Here is a 22,320-nt window from a genome sequence, read left to right on the forward strand (position 1 = left end):
GCGAGCATGCGCAGTTAGTCATCCACGTATGGTTGTTTTGGTTTATTTTGTGCACTTTTTGTAGATGCAGACAAAAATTTGGATTTGAAAATCTCGAGAGTGGGTCGAATTGTGTTGCAGAGAGGTTTGTACATATTCTTACAGCATCGTAACTTCCTTTTCTTTCCGTGGACAAGAGGAAGCTGAATAAATCGCCCAGTGGAAGGTTCGTCTGCAAATTCCTGCTTAGAAATAATTGTTGGCTAATTTCTCACAACAATTATATAAACAATAAAGTTACTTGGCTTCCATTTTGGTTTGGTTCATTCTAAGCACATATTCTTCTCACTTCTTATCGTTACACACACACACACACCAATTGCTATCTCAGTGTCTGTTTTTCTCTTTTCTCTGTGTCTCTCTCTGTGTCACACACTCACTGACACAGGTACACACTATCTCTCTCTCTCTCTCTCTCCATTTGGAAAAAGTATAAACATGCACTCACACACGCAAATGAATGCACAGGCATGCAGCTGTATGATTCTACTAGCTTTAATGTGCAGCTTTCATTAGCGCAAAATATTTGTTCATTGTGTAGCAAAAACCTTTGTTCTTTAATTGAAAGTCACTGATCACTGTTTCAAATATATCCGGAACAGCAACATGTCCTGGCTGACAGCTGTCACAGGAAAGGCAGAGGATTTCCTCAACAAGCTTGACCGGTCAGCAGCTGATGCGTTTCACCTTGAGGCAGAATTAGCCGGCCAGAAGCCTATCATCGCCAGCCCGGTGGTCTCAGAACAGTTGTCCCAGTCAGCATCTCCAGGCGCCCGGCCCTATTCAGTTTCACCATCGGTCAGTGTTCCCTCTCGCCTGTCTGACACTTCAAGATTCGGACAACCCAAGACCACTTCCACGCCTAAGATCACTTCCAGTTCCACGCCTAAACCGACATTGAAACCAAGTGGTTCTGCCACTACTGGTGGTGCCGCAAAAACAGTGAGCGGAGCGACAACAGCAGCAGCTGCTACGAGTAAACCACTGCAACTAGCGGAGGTTAAGAAGAAAGATTCTGACGAGGCGCTGTTCGACTTCCTCAACAGCAAGGACACCACAGAAGGGAACAAAAAACGTGGGACACCCATCAGCAGCAGACATCACTCGCGGCAGTCAAGCACGTCTTCCCTGCGTGGCGGCAGCAAGGCGCCGGAAGGAGGTGAGGAAATACCTACAGGCGAGGAAGGTGGAGGACGACCGAGTTCTGGTTCTACTGCCACTGCCAGTGCTCCTCAAGCACCTGTTGCTGAGTCTGCAGGTGAGTTACTGCTACCGCTAGTTTAGAATCGGGCAGCAATTAGTTACAGTAAAACCCTTTTAAGACCCCCAAGATTAAGACTCCCTCCCTTTTAAGACCCTGTTTTCTCAGATTTTCTGTTCATTACCTCTGTAAATTTACCTCCATATTAAGACTCCCTCCATAGTCCATTGTAAGACTAAGACTTGATTTTCTCATATTTTTGAAGGTCTTAAACTGTAACTTACTATTGAGCTCTGACGTTTGATGTCACAATTCATGCAAACCCAGCTGCAGAGGACAAAAAAACGGCATATATGACTGTCAGGTATGTTGTCCTCAAACAATGTTGTGGGCTCTTTTTTTTAGCACACCTGGTGACTATCCCTTTTGTCTGCAAGGTTTCAGCATGTACCTTTGCCTACCCGATCTTTACATGACACTCAAGAATCGCCGTTCAAATGAAAAAATGACAGACCTCAATTGTCCATCATTGCATAGTGGGAATTTGTATAAAATTGAACGCTTATTTTCGTAGGACTGGCAGCTTTTTGTCTGTTTGTGTTTCCATTGGTTTCTTTTTCAAAGGACTACTGTACTGTTCTTAGCCATCAGTATGTTAATTAATCATAGTAACTTTGTCTCATTACTTTTATAAACATTCTGTGAGCATGACCTGTTTGCAACTAAATACAAGATTCCAGTTGTACAAATTGTATTAAATAAGCTCAAATTAATGTGCACAATTATACAATGTATTGGTGTGTGTTTTGTCCTCTGTACATAAATTTGTCCTTTAGGTAATGAATAAAACCATTCTTTCTGGTTTCTATCATTGTTGTCCACAGGTTGATGAAGCCAGTTGTAAACAGAAGAAAAGACATATTCTCATTACACGTATATCATATAGCGACGATGAATAGCAGTGGTTTTTTTTCATAATTATATATATATATATATCAAAAATGTAACTTTTTCAAAGTACAGGTTTCTCTTGAAAACAGTAGCAAAGACAGAGCTCTGTAGACTACAAACTCAGTTGCCATGTTGCCACTTTTACAGAAACAGAAACACAACCAGCAGCTAGCCACCGCAGCAGTCCGACAGGTTCGAACGAATCCGCCGACATCGAAGCTCTGGAAGACGCCATGAAGGAGAGTCCTGCCGCAAGCGACCACAGTGCCCCTGAATCGGAAACTCACGATGTCGGACACACTAATGTGTCATCCTTGGAACTGGAGAACCGCCTGCTGAAGAATGAGGTGACCTCGCTGAATCAGGAGATGGCTTCTATCATCCAGCGTGCTAAGAATGCACAGTCAGGTATTTGGAACCATGATCCACTTTTCCGTTACAACGGTACCTCTGAATGGAAACTCTTGGGACCAGCCAATTGTCCCTACATTTCAGGTGGCCTTTCGTGAGAGGGATATAAGTGTTGTTCCTAGGCCCAGAGGACAATAGGTCAGTTGGACCAACTAAAATGTCCCTACATTTCAGGTGGCCTTTCGTGAAAGGGATACAAGTGTTGTTCCTAGGCCCAGAGGACAATAGGTCAGTTGGACCAACTAAAATGTCCCTACATTTCAGGTGGCCTTTCATGAAAGGGATACAAGTGTTGGTCCTAGGCTCAGAAGACAATAGGTCAGTTGGACCAACCAAAATGTCCCTACATTTCAGGTGGCCTTTCGTGAAAGAGATACAAGTGTTGGTCCTAGGCCCAGAGGACAATAGGTCAGTTGGACCAACCAAAATGTCCCTACATTTCAGGTGGCCTTTCGTGAAAGGGATACAAGTGTTGGTCCTAGGCCCAGAGGACAATAGGTCAGTTGGACCAACCAAAATGTCCTTACATTTCAGGTAGCCTTTTGTGAAAGAGATGCAAGTGTTGGTCCTAGGCCCAGAGGACAATAGGTCAGTTGCACCAACCAAAATGTCCCTACATTTCAGGTGGCCTTTTGTGAAAGGGATACAAGTGTTGGTCCTAGGCCCAGAGGACAATAGGTCAGTTGCACCAACCAAAATGTCCCTACATTTCAGGTGGCCTTTCGTGAAAGGGATACAAGTGTTGGTCCTAGGCCCAGAAGACAATAGGTCAGTTGGACAGTGTCTAAAAATATGTATGGATCAAAATGCTCTGACTACAAAAAAATCTGTCGGTCAGCAGACCTCCTTTATGTCCAAGCTATCAGACGGTTGACCAGACAGGGGTCAGACCAACATGTCAAATCAAATTAGAGACAGAAAACAAAGCATGAAGTCATAGCTGCCTCTCAGGATAATCTATGCATATTTGTGTTGCCATGGTTTTTACCATTCTTTCTATTAAACTCTCGTCTGTGTTGTTTCTAACATCAGACTCTTTCATGTGTTGTTTCCAGAGTTGGTGAAGACAAAAGAAAAGATGAACGATTACGTGAACAGCTCCTCTCTTCACGATCAACTGGTGCGAGAACTGCAAGCACGGGAGATGGACCTGCAGGAGGCGCTGAAAGCCAAGGATTCTCAGCTGGCCGTTCTGCGAGTACGGCTTGAGGAATCAGAAAGAGCCGCTACCAGCAAGCTGAAGGAGGTGGAGAGTTTACAGACTGACAGAGAAAGGTGAGGTGAAATTAGGGTTGGGTGGGGTTTGGGTCCTAAGTGGTGGCTGCAAGTCTTTCTGAGAGACATCTTTATAAACAGACTTAGACACAAATAGAAAGACACACGTCTCTCTCTCTCTCTCTCTCTCTCTCTCTCTCTCTCTCTCTCTCTCTCTCTCTCTCTCTCTCTCTCTCTCTCTCTCTCTCTCTCTCTCTCTCTCTCTCTCTCTCTCTCTCTCTCTCTCTCTCTCTCCTCATCCTCATCCTCATCCTCCTCCTCCTCCTCCTTGTCCTCCACCCCCTTCTCCTCCTCCTCCATCTTCTCTCTTGCTCTAATGGCAGAGCATCTTTCATTATGTACTGGTTTGATTTCTTGCAGGATCTTGCATGACCAGTCCAGTGCCAGTGGCATGCACTCTCAAACTCTGGACACAATGCGACACAAGCTTGCTGAGATGGAAGCAACACTAGCCCGAGAACAGCAGGCACACAAACACTATCAGGTATAGTTCTTATTGCATTGGATAAAAGTTATCCCTCCGTCTGTTATACAGTGCAACCCCCTTTCCAGATCCCGACCCCCTCAATTTTATACTTCGCTCCCTTTTAAGACTGTTTTATCAAACTTGCTGTTCATATCCATTGTAAATGTGACAGGGGAGGCTACCGCTCCTTTCACAGCAGACTCTGCACCCGAGTTGTTGGCCTTTAAGTCAACACCGGTGGATTGTGGAATTCTGTTTGTGATGGGGTCTGGTGGTTTCCGATTGTCTGTATGTTCATGGAAACCTTCGGGTTTGCATAACAGTTTTTATAGGGCTAAGAAATTAGCCCTAACATTTTCAATCCTGTTTGATTGCACTTCGCCACCCGAGGTGATCGTAGTGTTTCGGCACTCGGTTACATCAACTTAACCCTATTTTAAGACTTCCTCCTTTTTAAGACCTAATTTTGTCAGATTTGTGTAGGTCTTAAAGGGGGTGTTGCTCTGTACACACAAGGGTTTAAATAAAAGCTGTGTATGATTTACAAAATTGCAAAGTTAAGACAGATGTGGGAGTCACATGTGTGTTTCAAGTGACATGTTGTTACCCGTGCAGTTTATCAAACACTCCAAAGCATATACTAAGACGCTTTGCTGAAATAATGCTGAATGTGCAACATGAAATGTTCGGCTCATTTACATGGAAACTTAGTTGAAAAATTAATACTTTCATTTGACTCAAGTTGAAGTCTTTCGTAGTCATTTTAATTCAATGAAGAATGAGTTATGTGATTAGCAGTATCGAACCTGGTTTTGTATACTATGTATGACATTTGACATTCTGAAATCACAGCATGAAATGCACATACATGTACTGTGTTTGATACTACATTGGGGTGTGCACGTTAAAGATCCCACGATTGACAAAAGGGTCTTTCCTGGCAAAATTGTACAGGCATGGATAAAAATGTCCACCAAAATACCCGTGTGACTTGGAATAATAGGCCGTGAAAAGTAGGATATGCGCCGAAATGGCTGCGATCTGCTGGCCGATGTGAATGCGTGAAATATTGTGTAAAAAAAATTCCATCTCACACGGCATAAATAAATCCCTGCGCCTTGAATATGTGCGCGATATAAATTGCATAAAAAAAAATAAAAAATAAAAAATCCCTGTGCTTAGAACTGTACCCACGGAATACGCGCGATATAAGCCTCATATTGATTGATTGATTGATTGATACATTGCAGCAAGAGGCAGCAGAACGGCAAAGCAGACTGGAGCAGGAGCAGAAAGCCTTGGCAGATGCCCTCACTGCCGCAGAGAAGAAGGTCACAGAAGAGAAAGGTACAGACAAATAAACTTGCATGTTATAAGGCATTTTGACCTATAAATCATTGAAATATCACATTTCAGGACAAAGAACACTTTTTCTGAGGATTTTTATCAAGAACCTTGAATCGAAACTTGTAAAGCATGCCAAAGAAACAAAGCTTAATTTCCTAGCCATCAATACATGTACGTTACTGTCAGATCAGGTTTTCTTTGGATCGACCCAATGAGATTTTAACACAGATGCTGAACTGAATTGGAAAAAGCTGGCCAAATTGTGAGAATCTCATAGAAAATTTGGACTGGGGTGAAGATCAAAGTTGTTGGTTTATGTATAAACAGTGTAATGATTGTCTCTTCAACCGATTTTTTCAACCACAATAATATTGGAGTAATTTATAAGTGTATAGATTATGTGCAGATTTTTCTGTAGTTTACTGTGGAGTTTATTTTTGTGTTTTCATATTATAAAGAGTGCTGTTTTTCCTTATGAATAAGACTGTTTTGATGCGGTAACAGATAAATATGCGATGTGTTTGTTCAGCTAAAGCAGCAGAGGCATACGGTCAGCTGAAGACAATGAAGGCAACACTTGAAGCAGCAAGGCTGGAAATTACTGAATACAAGGAGAAGGCTTCCAGAATTTTGCAGGTAAGAATCTTTCCTGTCAGAGAAAAAGGGGGGAGTGACAGTCTCACTCTCTCTGTTTCTGTCTGTGTGTGTGTCTCTCTCTCTGTATGTCTCTCTCTCTCTCTCTCTCTCTCTCTCTCTCTCTCTCTCTCTCTCTCTCTTTCTCTCTCTCTCTCTCTCTCTCTCTCTCTCTCTCTCTCTCTCTCTCTCTCTCTCTCTCTCTCTCTCTCTCATATCTTATAAGTATATCATGGCGAAGTGCCCAGCTATATTCAGGACCTATTTCACAAAGGTACGGGTCTATGAATTTTCTACCACCAATACCCAGGATTGATTTGTTCAAAACTAGTCAAGCCTTCTCTGGCGCTATGGTGTGGAACTCCATTCCGTCTGTAATAAGATCATTAACCTCACTAAAGAGTTTTAAACAAGCTCTGCATAATCATTTTATGTCTACCTAGATGGCTATACTAGTCTTAACATGTGCAAGTAGCTGTCAACAATTGGCAAAGCTTTATGAATTACACAAATATGTTCTTTATTATATGTATTATGTGGAATTTATGTTGCGATTTTCCATCATCATCATCAACATCATCATCATCATCATCATCATCATCATCACTTGATCATCATCATCATCATCATCATCATCATCATCATCAACAACATCTTCATCATCATCATTTACACCATATAATCATTATTAGCATTAGTGTAAACGTTGGTATCGTGTGAATTTTACCGTCGATCACTTTACATGTGTAACCTCAATTAACATGTTGCATGTTTCGCTTTCGATTTGTATGTTGCTTACTTTGTCATTTTGTTGTTTATGTTTATTTGCTTGTTTGCTTACTTGTCGATTGTTTTCTGGTTCGTTCGTTTACTTTGTTTATTTGTCCTGTTGCTTTACTTGTTTATCACTTATTAGACATTTTTATTAGAAGTAAGGACCGGTTGTAAGAAAAGGCGTCACCTTAAACCTCTATCCTTGAAAAATAAAGTTCCATCATCATCATCATCATCTCTCTCTCTCTCTCTCTCTCTCTCTCTCTCTCTCTCTCTCTCTCTCTCTCTCTCTCTCTCTCTCTCTCTCTCTCTCTCTCTCTCTCTCTCTCTCTCTCTCTCTCTGTTTTATAGTGTTTGGTCTTTGTGTTCATTTTTCCCTCCACATTACATATGAGAATACATTCTATCAGACCTGTTTACCAGTACGATTTGGGCGTATTTTGTACGCCAAATTATTATCGGTACGCAAATACGCGACACACACACAAAATACGCCTAAGAAAAAGTCTAGAATACGTTTTCCGGTGTTGGTGTGCTGATTACGGGATGGTACAACTGATACCGGTTTCGGTCGAAGGGAGATAACCATGACAGCGAGTCTTCAGCTGTGGAAACCTTGTTCAGTTGTTGGCACGTGCGATCGTCTGGACAATCGTGGCAAAATGAAGCGGAAAAATGTGCCAGTTTCGGATGACTGTACCAAATCTAAACAGCAGAAGCAGCAGATTTTCTTGGAGAAATATAAGAAAGAGCCAGGAATTGTGGAGTCTACTATGGGAAAAAGTCATGCACACTGCAAGTATTGTAAATCAGATTTCTCCGTTGGCCATGCTGGGAAATATGACATCGAACGACACTGCAGTTCCAAATCTCACCTGGACAAGGTTGCTGCAAAGAAATCCGCTGAAAGCTGCCAAGGAATTATGAAGTTCATTCCCGCAAAGCAAATCCTGCCAGAAGAAAAGGCTGTAGTCCGTGCTGAAGCAATGTTTTCTGAGATGATTGTAAAAATGAACTTGCCACTGTCAACCGCAGATGTTATTTCACGAACTTCATCTTTTCATTATCAATCTGTTTGGAAGACACTGGTTATAATGCTATAAACTAACAGGTAAATAAAATTGTTTTATCCCTGTTGTATTGGAAGGAGTTAAATTCTGAAGGTGTTCACAAGACATGCTATTCTTACACAAACACGTTTGCACCCACGCGTAGATTTTTCCTAGCCCATATGGCTTTGCTTGCAAAGTACACCAACTTTTTGAAAAATACACTCAACTTTTTGGGAAAGTACTCTTGCCTCGGGTTTAGGGTAAACAGGTCTGTTTTATAGATAATGATGGTGTCCTCTTAGAGAATACATTCCATGGATGATTACAGTGTCCTCTTAGTCTTACAGTCGAAAACAATCTATATCTAGCTTGAAGCAAAGTCAAAAAGTGAACGAGGTACAAGTAGTTGTAACAGCAGAAGAAGAACAGAACTAAAAACATAACTCCTCTTTTCAGTCCAAGGAGCGTTTGATAGCCAGCCTCCGTGACGGCTCAGCAACAGGAGGGAGTGCAGAGGGAGTGTCAAGCCTGGAGTACGACTCGGTGCGACAGGAGCGCGACATGCTGCGAGAAGAGCTCCAGAAGAGCAAGATGACAGCCGACAACCTGCGCATGGAGTTGCAGGTACAGTAGCACCTCCCCTTTAAGATGACAGCCGACAACCTGCGCATGGAGTTGCAGGTACAGTAGCACCTCCCCTTTAAGATGACAGCTGACAACCTGCGCATGGAGTTGCAGGTACAGTAGCACCTCCCCCGTAAGACCTCAATATCTGCGAAAATGAGGTCTTATAAATAATAAAGGAGGGAGTCTCAAATAGAGGTAAATTTAGAGAGCTTATGAACAGAAAGTCTAAGAAAACAGGGTCTTAAGATGGAGGCAGTCTTACATTACCAGCCAAGAGCTAGTAAGGCTGTACAAAGTCTGAAAGCTAAAAATCAAACTTATCCCATGTCATTGTTCTGAATGTTTTGAAATATTATGTGGCGTTGACAGGACCAGAAGATGCAGCTGCTGCATGAGAACAGCACAGCGCAGTAAGACAGTCTCTGGGATGTTGCCACAAATTCATACCTATAGGACAAATGTCCTGAGCTCTTCGGCATCAATAGGACATTTGACTGTTTTCAGACATTTTAATAGGACATAATTATGATCACACACACACATATCAATATATGCACCAACATTGTGTGCGTATATTGTTTTATTACTTTTGTTTCAAACAGGACACACACAAAAAAGAAACAAACAAACTAAAAAACAACCAAAAACTTCAGCACTCTTACTTTGATTGTCACACAAACTGCATGATTTCCTGACAGAGCTTTTTCTTGACATATTCGACAAAACAGTTTACCTATATAGATGGTCTCTTTGCTGTCAAATTCTAACCGACTAGTACTAAACAGGGTCAGCCATGAATAGTTAACCTTATTAAAAGACCGTCTGTGCGAATGTCCTGTTGTACCGACACGTACATCTTCAAGTCACGAAACTTCAATTTCCGTGATTGTGGAGGTTTCAGCGGCGACACTGTTATTGGCGCTGTCATTTTCCGGAAATATGCTATTGCTAGCCGTGTTTTCCCATGTTCTTCTTGGCCCTAATGTAGCACACGATGCCGTTGAAACGCCAAACGTGTTCAGCTTTTTTGTTTGTTTGGCAGGCTTTAGCTTTTTTTGGTGGCATAATTCAGTGCCGTGCGCTTCAACTCTAACCAAAAGCAAATTAAAGCATACGCGAGCCTTGGTCAGTTGGAGTTGTCTCCCGTACTCCGAACTTTAATGCTGTAGACGGATGTACGCAAACAGCTCATACCGCAAACGGTTCGTAAAAGGCAAGATCTGCACTGCACAACTTCAGTGCACCTGTACGCGAGAGCGCTTGGTCACTTTTTGAAGATTATTATCATGAAAGGAAAATTATCAAATAACGCGCTGTCCGAAGAAATGTAGTTCTTATCGGACAATGACCGCGCTCAGTTGAAAACGATAAGACATCTGACCGCCATGCGGCTAAGTGAATCGGACATTTGAGCCTTTTAATTAATCGGTCTATATCCGATGTCCGACCCCTAACGACATCCCTGCAGTCTGTAATCTGTTGAACGTTGTGATACTTTCAGGACCTGGAGAGTCAGATGCAGCAGGAGAACAGCACTGCGCAGGACAACATCCAATCCCTTGAGGACAGTCTGGCCGAGGAGAAGAGACGAAAGGAGGACGTCGAGCAAGAGCTGCTCAAGCGAAAACAGGTCTCATTTCATTCACTTTATTGTCCCATTACTGGAGGGGAAAAAAAAACAATTTGAAGATGAAAGTCACTTGTTCATTTCAATGCTTGTTATTCTGTCAGGTGCCAGGAGACTTTCCGAATAACTCTCACTTACTCTATTACTTATGTCGTATGCAGTTAGAGCTCTTACTTCCCTTTGTTCATCATATCTCATTGCTGGGAAATTCACGTCGCTTCCTCACAGTGGACTGCTAGCAGCAACAAGAGTCGCGCTACTCAGGTGTGTGCGTGTTTAGGTGTAATCGACCACCTGCACTTATGGAAGAATGACTGAGGTCTTTAACGTGCCACGTGTCTGAGATTTTGACATAGTCACGAATTAACCCCGTGGAAGTGACATCACCAACCTCGCAAGGGGCTCAATCGAGTTAATGCCGAGATCTTGTTCATATTTTTTATTTTACAGTATACACTTGCTGTATTTGAACATGGGGTAGTATTGTTAGTCATTGAATTTCATTTTATTTCATACCTTTTCGTCCCATTGCTTGGACATTTCTGTCACTTCCTTCCAGTGGAAAGCTAGCAGCAACAAGAGTCACGCTACCCATGTGTAGAAGTATTCATTGACTTGTGGAGATTTTGTCGTTCAGTGCTGCCTTCTGCTATCTTTTGACTTAATGTCTTGGTTTGTTATACATGTGCTATCAGGAGCAACAGTACGCCATTGAAGAACTTCACAGACAGAAGGCCAGCTTCCAGTCACGCATCAGCGACAGGGAGGCAGAGATTGAAAAGCTCCGAAACCAGGTTAGTACAGTCAATGGGGCGCAAAGTGTATTTTTTGTCTGATGGTGGAGGGGGGTAGGGGTGTTTACCTCGCATTTTGCTGTTCATTGTGTTGAAAAAGTCATTTGAATAAGAAAACTTAAAGGCACAGTAAGCCTCCCATAAACCATCATAAATACTGTCAGGCTTTTACACACAGTACAAACACCCTTTCGTTTAAACACTCACCGCTTGAGAACATCCTTTCTTTGAAGCCAGCCGCCGCCGATAAGTTTGTGTGACTCGCAGCCGTTTGTTGTGTTTTAGAACCAGAGATACACAATAACGTGCTATTGCAGATACAGCCAGTCGTATTGAAATCACAAACTGACGACTAAATTGTGAAAAAAAAGGAAAGTGGATCACACAGGTTCACGATGGCTCAGGGGTTAGATAAACCACGAAATCTGGTGTGTGGTTTACACGAGCTAAATAGCAATTCAAACGAACTGTGTCACTTAATGCTATTAAATGCTATTGCAAGTGTGTTCCATAAGGTTAGCACTGCTTTTTTCATTTTTTTGGTACTTTTGCTGTAATATGTCAGCTTGGAGAGAAAAGAAACGTGTCTTCCGAAGGTGTTTGAGAACACGGTTGTTTGAACAATTGTTAATTATGCAAGTGTTTTCAAAGGACCCTGCATGCAGGCGTCTCAGATTGCAAGACACATTTTCTCTTACATTTTTCATGATGCCTTCTACGTACACAATGTCATAAATGTAGACATGCTGCATGTGCTCAGATTGCAAGACACAGTTTCTCTTACATATATCTTCTTTATGGCTATAGTTGACATGATGTCTGCTACGTACACATTATGATAAATTTTGAGATGCTGCATATGAGCTCAGCTTGACTTGCCTGTGACTTTTCAGCTGACGACAAAGAGCATCAGCAGCACTTCAGAGAGTGAGCTGGAGTCGAGAGTGCGGTCGCTGACTGAGAGTCTCATCCAGAAACAGACCACTCTGGAGGCTCTCAGCACAGAGAAAAACTCACTCACCTTGCAGCTGGAAAGACTCGGGGTAAGTGTACACCACACTGCATTGACCTTCCTAATATTTTTGTCTCGTGTGTATTGATGTTGCGTGTGTATGCACGCATTCACACACTCACACACATTTTATCTCCCACAATTCCGAGAGGAATGGGTCACGTGAGATAGAACGCGGGAATACGTCACTGAACGAATGGTTTCCGTCCTGTGAAGACGTGTGTTGGTGCACTGTCTCTCTTGCTTTGCTTTCATTTTCCTCTAACCTTTCTCTGTACAAGTTTTAGTTGTAGGTTAGTTGAAGTGTATTGACTATTTTGATTGTCTATCATTGTGTCAACTTGCAAGGTAAGGAAACAGTTTGGAGTTTTCGGTGTTTGTTGGTTTTTTGAACCGGGAACTTGTTGTTTCGCGTATGAATTTTATTCGTCGAAGCTAATTACACATGGAAATGTTAGGCGTCAGTCGGCGCGTTCATTGTTTTTGCAGGTGTGACCTACTATATTTGGGTCAGTTGGGATCGTTACTTGTTTTTGCACGTGTGACCTAAGGTCAGTCGGAATTGTGACTTGTTTTGGTAGGATGACATATTATTTTGGCTACGGAAATGAAGTACACGTTTGCTGACACAGTCAGTCACGATTTGCTGACATAGTCAGTCACGATTTGCTGAAGCAGCCTCTTTGTTTTTTCAGCAGCTGTCTCGATTACAGCAATTACTATCGCCTGAGGCGAACTATGGGCCACAGAAGGTCCGCTGTGCTAAGGCTGGGCACTAATCCATTGAAGATTTGAAAATCTTTGCAGTGGATTTTAAATTGTTTTCATACTGTAACGGGTGCGCTTGCTCGTCCGCAGGAATCAATATAACTTTTTCGTGTGGGTTTTGTTCGGAATATGGCGGACTCGGGAGGTGGTGAATGTGCTGCTGGCGGGAAGAAAACCGGCAAGAAACCGGCGAAAGCACAACCTTCTGAAGTGATACCGTCAGAAAAGACGGGAGTTGATAAGTCTCTTTCAATAGAGAAGAGCTCGTCTGGCCCACGTGATTGTGAAGTTACTCTGAAAATAGACAAAATTTTGGAGACAATGACTGCCTTGTCTGGCAGACTATCTGATTTGGAGAAAGTTGGTAAGCTTAATGCGACGCCTGTTGCTTCAACATCGCGTGGAACCGAGTCGCATGGAACCGAAAGCAGTTCGGCGCAAGAGTCGCAAGCGGATGGAGAAGACGGTGCTTCGGTTAGATTTGCTCATGAGCAGTTCGAAAATGAGTTTGATTCGGCTGAAGACACGGATGTTGCTTCGGACAATGATTTTGACGCAGGCATAGTAGTGGATACAGTTGGCGAGGGGATTCATCCATCTCTGGCAGATCGTTTTGAGGAAGGACTTCTTCTTCCATCAGATCGGGCACGTGTGCGAGACACTCTTCAGAACTATCCGCGGCCCAAAAATGTCACGTCGCTTCGAACGCCGACTCTTAATCGTGAATTAGATGGCAAGTTCGCGAAGAAAAGAGACTCGAACCTGTCCTTTGTTCAGGAACAAGTAGGTTGTACACTGAAAATTATCGCTCAGCTTATGTCCGACCTCAAAGAAAAACCAGCAAGTCGGAAGTTGAGTGAGCGTGACAGCTTTAGCAAACTGGCCGATGCGGCTCGACTTCTTATGGCTTCACACAAGGACCTGTCACAAGTGCGGCGCGAAGCACTCAGGCCGACACTTAGCCAAGACTGCAGGGCCTTATGCAATGCGCAGCTAAATTTCAAACTGACGTCTAACGAGTTTTTGTTTGGGGAGGATCTAGCGAAAAGGGTCGACGATGCAGTGAAGAACAGGAAATTATCATCCACACTGTCACAGCCCCTTTCAAAAAACGCCACCAGAGGTCGTCAGTTCTACCAAGGGCGACCTCGACAACAGTTTCAGCAGAGACAACAGTACCAGCAGAGAAGAGGTGTCTCCAACCGACAGACAGGACACACATTCTCTCCCAAGTTCCACTCCCAACAGAGCGGGATTCCCTCCAAGAAAACAAAACGGGATTAGAATCTGATATTTGTGCGCCAGCGGTTTCTATTTTTAGGGAACAGGTCAGTTCAAATTTTGTGAATAATCCTGAGAACTTTCATAGTGGAAAAGTTGCTGATCATTTGAATAGTTGGAGACAGTTAACCTCTGATAGATGGATCCTTCAGCAAGTCGCAGGAATTGAAATTGAATTTATGATCACTGGTGAACACATTCCAGACAGGAACGAAATTAGATTTTCTTCTTCCGAGGATGAGCTAGTGGTTAATGAGGTAGCGAAGTTAGTGGAGAAACAGATTGTTCAAGAGGTGGATCAACGGCCAGATCAACTTTTATCCAGTATTTTCTTGCGTCAGAAAAAAGATGGTAGTCAAAGGGTGATTTTAAACCTAAAAAATTTGAATCAGACAATTGAAAAGATTCACTTCAAGATGGATACATTAAAAAACGCAGTGTCATTAATGAAAAAAGATTGCTTTTTTGCCTCAGTTGATCTAAAAGATGCATATTTCTCCATACGCATCGCTCACAAGTTCAGAAAATATTTCAGATTTCAGTTTCATGGCAAAACTTTTGAGTTCCTGGCTCTTCCACAGGGATATCGTGATTCTCCCCGCATTTTCACGAAACTACTAAAGCCTGTATTGGCCCACTTACGTTTATCTGGCCATACCCTTCTGATATACATTGATGATACCCTTTTGCAAGGAGACACTTTTGAAGAATGCCAGGCAGCAGTGTTAGATACATGTGCTTTGTTGGATCGTTTGGGCTTTACTGTGCATCCTGTGAAGTCGGTATTTACACCTACTCAATGCATTGAGTTTTTAGGGTTTCAGCTTGATTCTCAGAACATGTTAGTTTCTCTGACCCCCCGGACAGTTGATAAAATTCGTACTAAGTGCGCTGATTTGGCTGGAAGAAAGAAATGTACAATTAGGCAGTTGGCTGAAGTTATCGGATATTTAGTGGCTGCCCAACCGGGTGTTTGGGTTGCACCTCTCTTTTTTAAACGATTAGAGATTGCAAAAAATGAAGCCCTTGCTGTTAGGAAAGGTGACTTTGATGCAGAACTTGTGGTTTCAGAACAAGTTCGTTCAGACCTTCTCTGGTGGATTGATAATGTAAAGCAATATCCTTCCCCTGTTAGCAGAGGCATACCTACTGTAATAGTAAAATCAGATGCTTCGAAAATAGGGTGGGGGGCGGAGTGTCAGGGTAGCACCACAGGTGGAATGTGGACCATGGAAGAAGCTTTTGAACATATTAACTGTTTGGAACTTAAAGCAGCTTATTTTGCCTTGAAATCCCTTTGCAGGGGATTATGTCACTCTTACATTCAGTTACTTACAGACAATAGCACCACTGTTGCTTGTATTAATAACATGGGCAGCACAAAAGTTTTGTGCAACGACATTGCCAGAGACATTTGGTTGTGGTGCTTATCAAATAGTAATTGTGTAACAGCAACACACTTACCGGGTTGCCTAAATATAGAGGCAGATGCAGAATCCCGTGTAGATAGACACAACATTGAATGGCATTTGGACACACAAGTGTTTGCAGAAGTCATCAATCGGTTTGGTCTCTGTGATGTAGACTTATTTGCTTCTCGTGTTAACGCACAGTTAAGAAAGTATGTTTCATGGAAACCTGACCCAGATGCATTTGCCATTGATGCATTTTCCTTAGACTGGTCATTGTTCAAGGCGTTTTGTTTTCCGCCTTTCAGTCTCATTCCAAGAGTGCTCCAAAGGATAGAAGTCTTAGAGGCGGAGTGTGTGCTGGTGGTGCCATTATGGACAACGCAAGTGTGGTTCACGAAACTGTTGCGTCTACTAGTAGAACTGCCGGTCATGTTGCCCCGAAAAGAAAACTTACTCAGTCATCCACTGACAGGGGAGCACCATCCACTACTGAAGAAGATGAAACTAGTAGCATGTTCCTTGTCCGGACAGCCCTCCAGAAACAGGGAATTCAGGATGAAGCAACAGACATTATCATGTCAGCCTGGAGAGAGGGTACGAAGCGTAACTACGAGTCATATTTCAAACGCTGGCTTCAGCATTGCCTTGAACGGGATAGAGATCCCTTTTGTGCCTCTCCACATGAGTTGATAAGGTTTTTAACGAAACTGTTCCAAGAAGGCAAAGGATACAGCAGTTTGAACATGGCACGAAGCGCTGTTTCCGCATTGTCCCTTCAGGATAATTGTTCAGTGGGTTGTCATCCACTGGTGAAGAAGTTTTTGAAAGGAGCTTTCAACAGACGGCCAGTTTTGCCCCGTACTTGTGTGACCTGGGACGCTAATCTAGTGCTAAATTTTTTAAAAGAATGGTCACCGGCAAAATTTTTATCGCTGGCGCAATTGACGCTTAAAACTGTGCTGTTGTGCTTGTTGGTCTCTAGTCAAAGGGGACAGGCGATTTGGTTGATGGACTTGCGTAACATGAGTTGGACAAAGGAAGATGTACGATGTAGGTTTGGGGATTTGCTCAAAACTTCTGGCCCAAACAAACATCAGAATGAAGTGGTATTTTGTGCTTTTCCGTCTGATTTGGCAATTTGTGTTGTACATTATTTGAAACAATATGTCAAAAGAACTCGTGCATTTAGAGGAACGGAAACGAGACTCTTTATCAGTTGGACAGCCCCTCACAAAGCGGTGTCGAGAGATACTATCCGTCGATGGACAAAGATTGGATTACAAAAAGCGGGTATTGACATGACAATATTTACGCCGCATTCAACTCGTTCCGCTGCATCTAGTAAAGCTGCAAGTAAAATTCCTCTGGCAACCATTCTGAAGACTGTTGGTTGGCGTCGGGCTAACACCTTCACAACTTTTTACAAGAAACCAGTGGACAGTGGGAGGAGTTTTGGACAGGCTGTTCTGTCATGAAGAATTGGGGTAGGTTTATATGTATTTCAATTCATCGACAGTGCTAGGGTGTAAATGTTGCAGACTTTAAAGTCTCACGTGACCCATTCCTCTCGGAATTGTGGGAGATAAAATTACATAATTATGACGAGCTTACCTGAGTAAGTGAAGTCTAATTGTGGTTTTATCGACCACAATGTAGAGAGGAAAGGGATTACGTGCCTCGCCCTAAGTTGTCTTCAGAGTTATACTGATAACCGTTTTCCCTCCCTATCCCTTTCCTCTCTCTTTCTCTTTTTTCTGCACCATTTACACGTCGTTAAACAGTGACGTATTCCCGCGTTCTATCTCACGTAATCCCTTTCCTCTCTACATTGTGGTCGATAAAACCACAATTAGACTTCACTTACTCAGGTAAGCTCGTCATAATTATGTAATTCACACGCACGCACTCACACACACACATGCACACGCACACGCGCGCGCGCTCAAAGCCTGTAACACACCATAGTGGCAATGTATCAAAACCATCTCAAATACGCCGAACACTATGTTGCAGCAACAATATCGTGACGTGGAGAACTCCTTAATGAGATCAACCGTTGCTTCAGTCAACGTGGGCGATCATGATGATGATGGTAAGGTTTTCTTTTGCTTATTTCTGTTTTTATTGTACCTGCTTTCTTTTGTCATTTTTTTCTTCTTTTTTTTTACCTGCCATTACAATTTCTTCACTGTCGCCTGGATTTGTATGGCCTTCTGCATTCATGTAGCAGACGTAAAAAATGACCACTTGGTTCATAAGCAGCCTAACAAGTCCAGTATGGCATTGGCACCTGCCACCAGTCAAATAGACACACAGTGACAAAGTCAGTCAAAGCAGAATGACAGTGTGTACATAGTCAGTACAGTGGAACCCACCCTTTATGACCTCTAAACATCTGCCAAAATCAGGTCTTAAAAAGGAGGTCAATTTACAGAGGCTATGAACAGAACATCTGAAAAATCAAGGTCTTAAATAGGAGGAAGTCTTTCTTCTTCTTCTTCTTCTGCGTTCGTGGGCTGAAACTCCCACGTACACTCGTGTTTTTTGCACGAGTGGAATTTTTACGTGTATGACCGTTTTTTACCCCGCCATTGAGGCAGCCATACGCCGTTTTCGGAGGAAGCATGCTGGGTATTTTCGTGTTTCTATAACCAAACGAACTCTGACATGGATTACAGGATCTTGTTCGTGCGCACTTGGTCTTGTGCTTGCGTGTACACACGGGGGTGTTCGGACACCGAGGAGAGTCTGCACACAAAGTTGACTCTGAGAAATAAATCTCTCGCCGAACGTGGGGACGAACTCACGCTGACAGCGGCCAACTGGATACAAATCCAGCGCGCTACCGACTGAGCTACATCCCCGCCCTGGAGGAAGTCTTAAATCGGGGGATCTTAAAGGGGGGTTCCACTGTACAAGAGTCAGGTTGTAGTCATGACAAGGTGATATGGCAGATCTTTGTTGCAAACTTGTCAGCCTTGTTAAATTTCTCTGCCCTTTATATTGTATGGGTATGATTCTTGAGGAGTGCAAAGAGACATGATTTTTGTCTTCCCACTTTCACAGTGCGGCAGAGGTTACCAACGTTTATGAGAGAGGGTGTGACGGACACTGAAGTGACCAGGCGGGTCAAACACTACGTCAACACCATTGACAAGTTCAGGTTTAAATCTCATTTCTATTTGTTTTGCTTATACTTATAGGGATAAAGCATTGAAGTGGATATATCTGTAGGGAATATCATTTCCTTTCACCAGGTATTTCATTTGATCATTGTTTAAATAGTTTTTAATATATATATATGACGTAGTCAAGAGAAAAAATTGGCAATCAGTTTGTGAAAGACTGAAGAGGATAATAAGTATGATTCATGCCTTACGGTGATGTTCTTCCATCCTTCCTGCCAGAGAAATGTTTGAGCTGAATAACATCTCAGACTTTTTGAACTCACACTTGAGTAAAACCAGGGAAGGTGTTGCAAATTTAGCGTTATGAATTATTATGAGTCTTCAAGGTACTGTTTCTTTATGTGCAATGTGACATGTAGTGCAACATGTGTAAAATAGTAAGTATTCTACATAGTTTTCTTACTTCATATTCTTGCAGTATCAGGCTTGGTGTTTTCCTGAGGAGGTACCCCATCGCTCGCGTTTTTGTGATTATCTACATGGTGAGTATCTAACATTAAATATTAGTAAACAGAACTGTATGGGGTTCAGTTTCTTCACAGTATTTTAATGACTCCTTTTAACAACAGATAGAATTTATGGTCCCAAATTCAACCCTCGTACTGAAGGATATTGTGCAACATTTTAAAGGATTTGGAATTTCAACTGCATTGTTTTTCCCACAGTCTTTGTGTGTGAGAGTGTGTACATTCGCTTTTTGGAGTCTGTGTGTGTCAGTGTGTGTTTGTCATTGATTTTATAAGAGCATTATTCATTTTAAATGTACAAATAAATAAATAAAACAAAAAGAGAACACAGTAAACAGTAACCAGGTTTGGTACGTTTAAATTTTTTTTAAATGTACCTCCATTTATGTGGCAGGCCATGCTTCACGTGTGGGTGATGGTTGTGCTGATGACGTACCAGCCCGAGATTCACGGCAAGGATTTCCTGCCTTCAGAGCACGACAAGTAGCGACGGGAAATGAGTATCTGACATCCACTGACATGAAAAGGGAAAAAACAGTACCTGTTGAAAGGGCTGGGTCCTTCACTGCAGGAGGGAGGTTTTATATTCAGCTTGAGGTGCTTTCCTTGTGATGATGGAGGATAGACGACTTGAGGAAATAACTCTGTCAGGATTGTATGGTTTGTGATAGAGTGAGTACCCTTGCTTTTCCTCCGAAAACTTGACACGTGCTTCCTGTACAGGTGTATGAGACACACTCTCTTGCTATTGACTGGCTTGAATGTCACGTGGGAAATAATGTTATGTGGGGAAACTTTCCCACAAGACACTAGAGGCCAGTCACTAGCGAAGGGGTGCGTCTCATACACGTGTACAGGAACCACGTGTCGTAAGTTTGTCCGAGGAAAAGGTACTCACTCTTTGACAACGCATACAATCATGACAATATTATTTCCGGAATTGGTCTACTCGGGAAGTAAATTTGTTGGGTTGCTGGGGAAGCGTTGAATTCCTTGAAGGTGTGGTAAGCGGAAATATGGTGCCACAGTGAATAACGAGCTACTATGTTTTCAGAGGAGAAAGGCCGTTTATACAATGTCTGCTCGATATCATGCCGTTTTCTTTCAAAACCATGTGGATGGGAGCCGATTATTTACACTAACAACGATGGTTTGTCTCCTCTGGTTACTCCCAATGAGCTATGTTTAGCGCAGCTTGCCTCGCCCTCAAGGAATACATGTACAACTTTTCCATAGCCCATATAAACCCTGACAGTTATTTTCAAACATCGTCTATTCAGGACCAGAGACAAGACATCAGCACAGCTGACTTTTTTGTTTTAAAAAGGGATTAGTGTAGTAGAGTTTCTGTGACTTTGAGGGTGTATATTAAAACACAGTGATACTAATTGTCATTTTGGCACAAACGTAAACGGAATACTCTTGCAATATGTCTTTGCTAAAAGAAAAGGTAAAGAGTTCATAGATATCCTCTTCACATTCCCTTGATTATGTTTTAGTCACTACCATCGTGTCTGCTATTGCAGCAATGTGCACACTGACACTCCTATTTACTGAATTGGAGCAACTTTCTATTAACACTTTGATAGTGTCAAAACAAAACAAAACACCAAACAAACAGAAAGGTTGTTTCATTGTTCAGTTTTTGTTCTTACATAGTTACCACCTTCTAACCTTTGATAGCTCAACTAAAAAATAAAAAGCTAGCAAATCCCAGTTCTGGGGCAGAATTTGGACAGATCTCTTCAAAAGACCCTGAAATTAATTAGAGTGCCATGATTTTTAGGTATGTGAATTTTGTTCTGTTTCTATGAAACCTTCCCATTTTCAGACACGACTTTCTATGATGCCCATTGTATTTTTTAACCATGATCACTTAAACATTGACGCTATACAATTTATCATAACAATCTTGCGCGTTAGTAGTACCAGTTAAGAGGAAAAGAAGCTTCAGTAGAGCACATAAAATTGTGCCTGACTACAGAAGATGAAATTGCAATGCATTTTTTAAATGTTTATGCTTGTTCAGATAACCTGTACTTTCTTCCTGCAAGCAAAATTCTGTTACGGTTTTTTTTTTCTCCTCTTTTTCTCACTCTCAGTTTGTGGCTGTGCTGAGTGAATTATAACTTCATCTTTGCACTGGCTACACCTTCAAATGAACCAGATTCCTGTGTTGTGTACAGGTTCTTGAAAAGTTCTAAATGCCAATGACGCAGTTCAAAGTTTTGCATGACGTCATCCTTATTTTAATTGTAAATCTATTGCGGATTTAGAATGTTGCGGTTGTTGTCAGAGAGGGAGAGCTAGTTGTTAGTGAAAAATGTGTTCCGTTGATATTGTGTATCATTGAAATGTAAATATCTGAAGTAGTGAAATATACTTGGTTTTTATATTATCATCTCTCAGTGCTTTGTGTAGCACGTGTGTGAGACTGAAAGCGAAAGAGCGAGAAGCTGACTGATCTTTTTTTCAACATGTCCTTGAAAAGAATAGTGCACAACATGCAAAGTGCAGAGAGAAAGACAAAATTGTATGTGTGTGTGTGCGTGCGCGTGTATGCATGTGGCGGAGATGATAGGCTGGCGTGTGTGAAAGAGGCAAACAAGTTGGTCTCACTTCTGTAAATAAAATTGTTCATGACTGTATATTCGTTTGAAACAATGCACGATGTTTTGGGAAGAATTGGCTGATAGAAAGACCATTTTCCAAGAGTTGAGGATTTCTGTGATGCTTTTTGTTTCTCCACCATCTGTTATGCAGTGAAATATTGCAATATTATATGTGTAAAATGTTGATATACATAAATGTATGTACTTTCATTAAAACTGCAGTACCAAAATAATGGTACCAGCGAAATGTAAGTATGTATGCATCACTTGTATTTTATGTGCATTTCATATCAAAGAGGGAAACAAATAAAAGTGAAGTTTAATGTCAAAAGAGTATATGTATTCTTTGTTTGTGACTGGTTTGAGCACACAGGCTAGTGGCC

At 42.1% G+C, this 22,320-nt stretch overlaps 1 protein-coding gene across 2 annotated transcripts; it reads left to right on the forward strand.

Moving 5' to 3' along the window:
- The first annotated feature begins 12 nt into the window (after window positions 1–12).
- Window positions 13–22,268, forward strand: LOC138951703 (golgin subfamily A member 5-like). Of its 2 annotated transcripts, none has more exons than XM_070323266.1 (15): window positions 13–124; window positions 642–1,297; window positions 2,339–2,599; window positions 3,658–3,877; window positions 4,238–4,361; window positions 5,594–5,690; window positions 6,220–6,326; window positions 8,606–8,773; window positions 10,278–10,406; window positions 11,099–11,197; window positions 12,091–12,240; window positions 17,684–17,762; window positions 18,737–18,833; window positions 19,277–19,340; window positions 19,720–22,268. In XM_070323266.1, the coding sequence occupies exons 2-15, from the start codon at window positions 646–648 to the stop codon at window positions 19,810–19,812; spliced, it is 2,340 nt and encodes a 779-aa protein (XP_070179367.1). In that variant the 5' UTR covers window positions 13–124; window positions 642–645; the 3' UTR covers window positions 19,813–22,268. The 2 variants fall into 2 exon arrangements, with proteins under 2 accessions (XP_070179367.1, XP_070179366.1); XM_070323265.1 differs by having other exon boundaries at window positions 28–205.
- Window positions 22,269–22,320: the final 52 nt, after the last annotated feature.

This window comes from Littorina saxatilis, linkage group LG17, assembly GCF_037325665.1.
Source record: "Littorina saxatilis isolate snail1 linkage group LG17, US_GU_Lsax_2.0, whole genome shotgun sequence".
Taxonomy (NCBI): Eukaryota; Metazoa; Mollusca; class Gastropoda; order Littorinimorpha; family Littorinidae; genus Littorina; species Littorina saxatilis.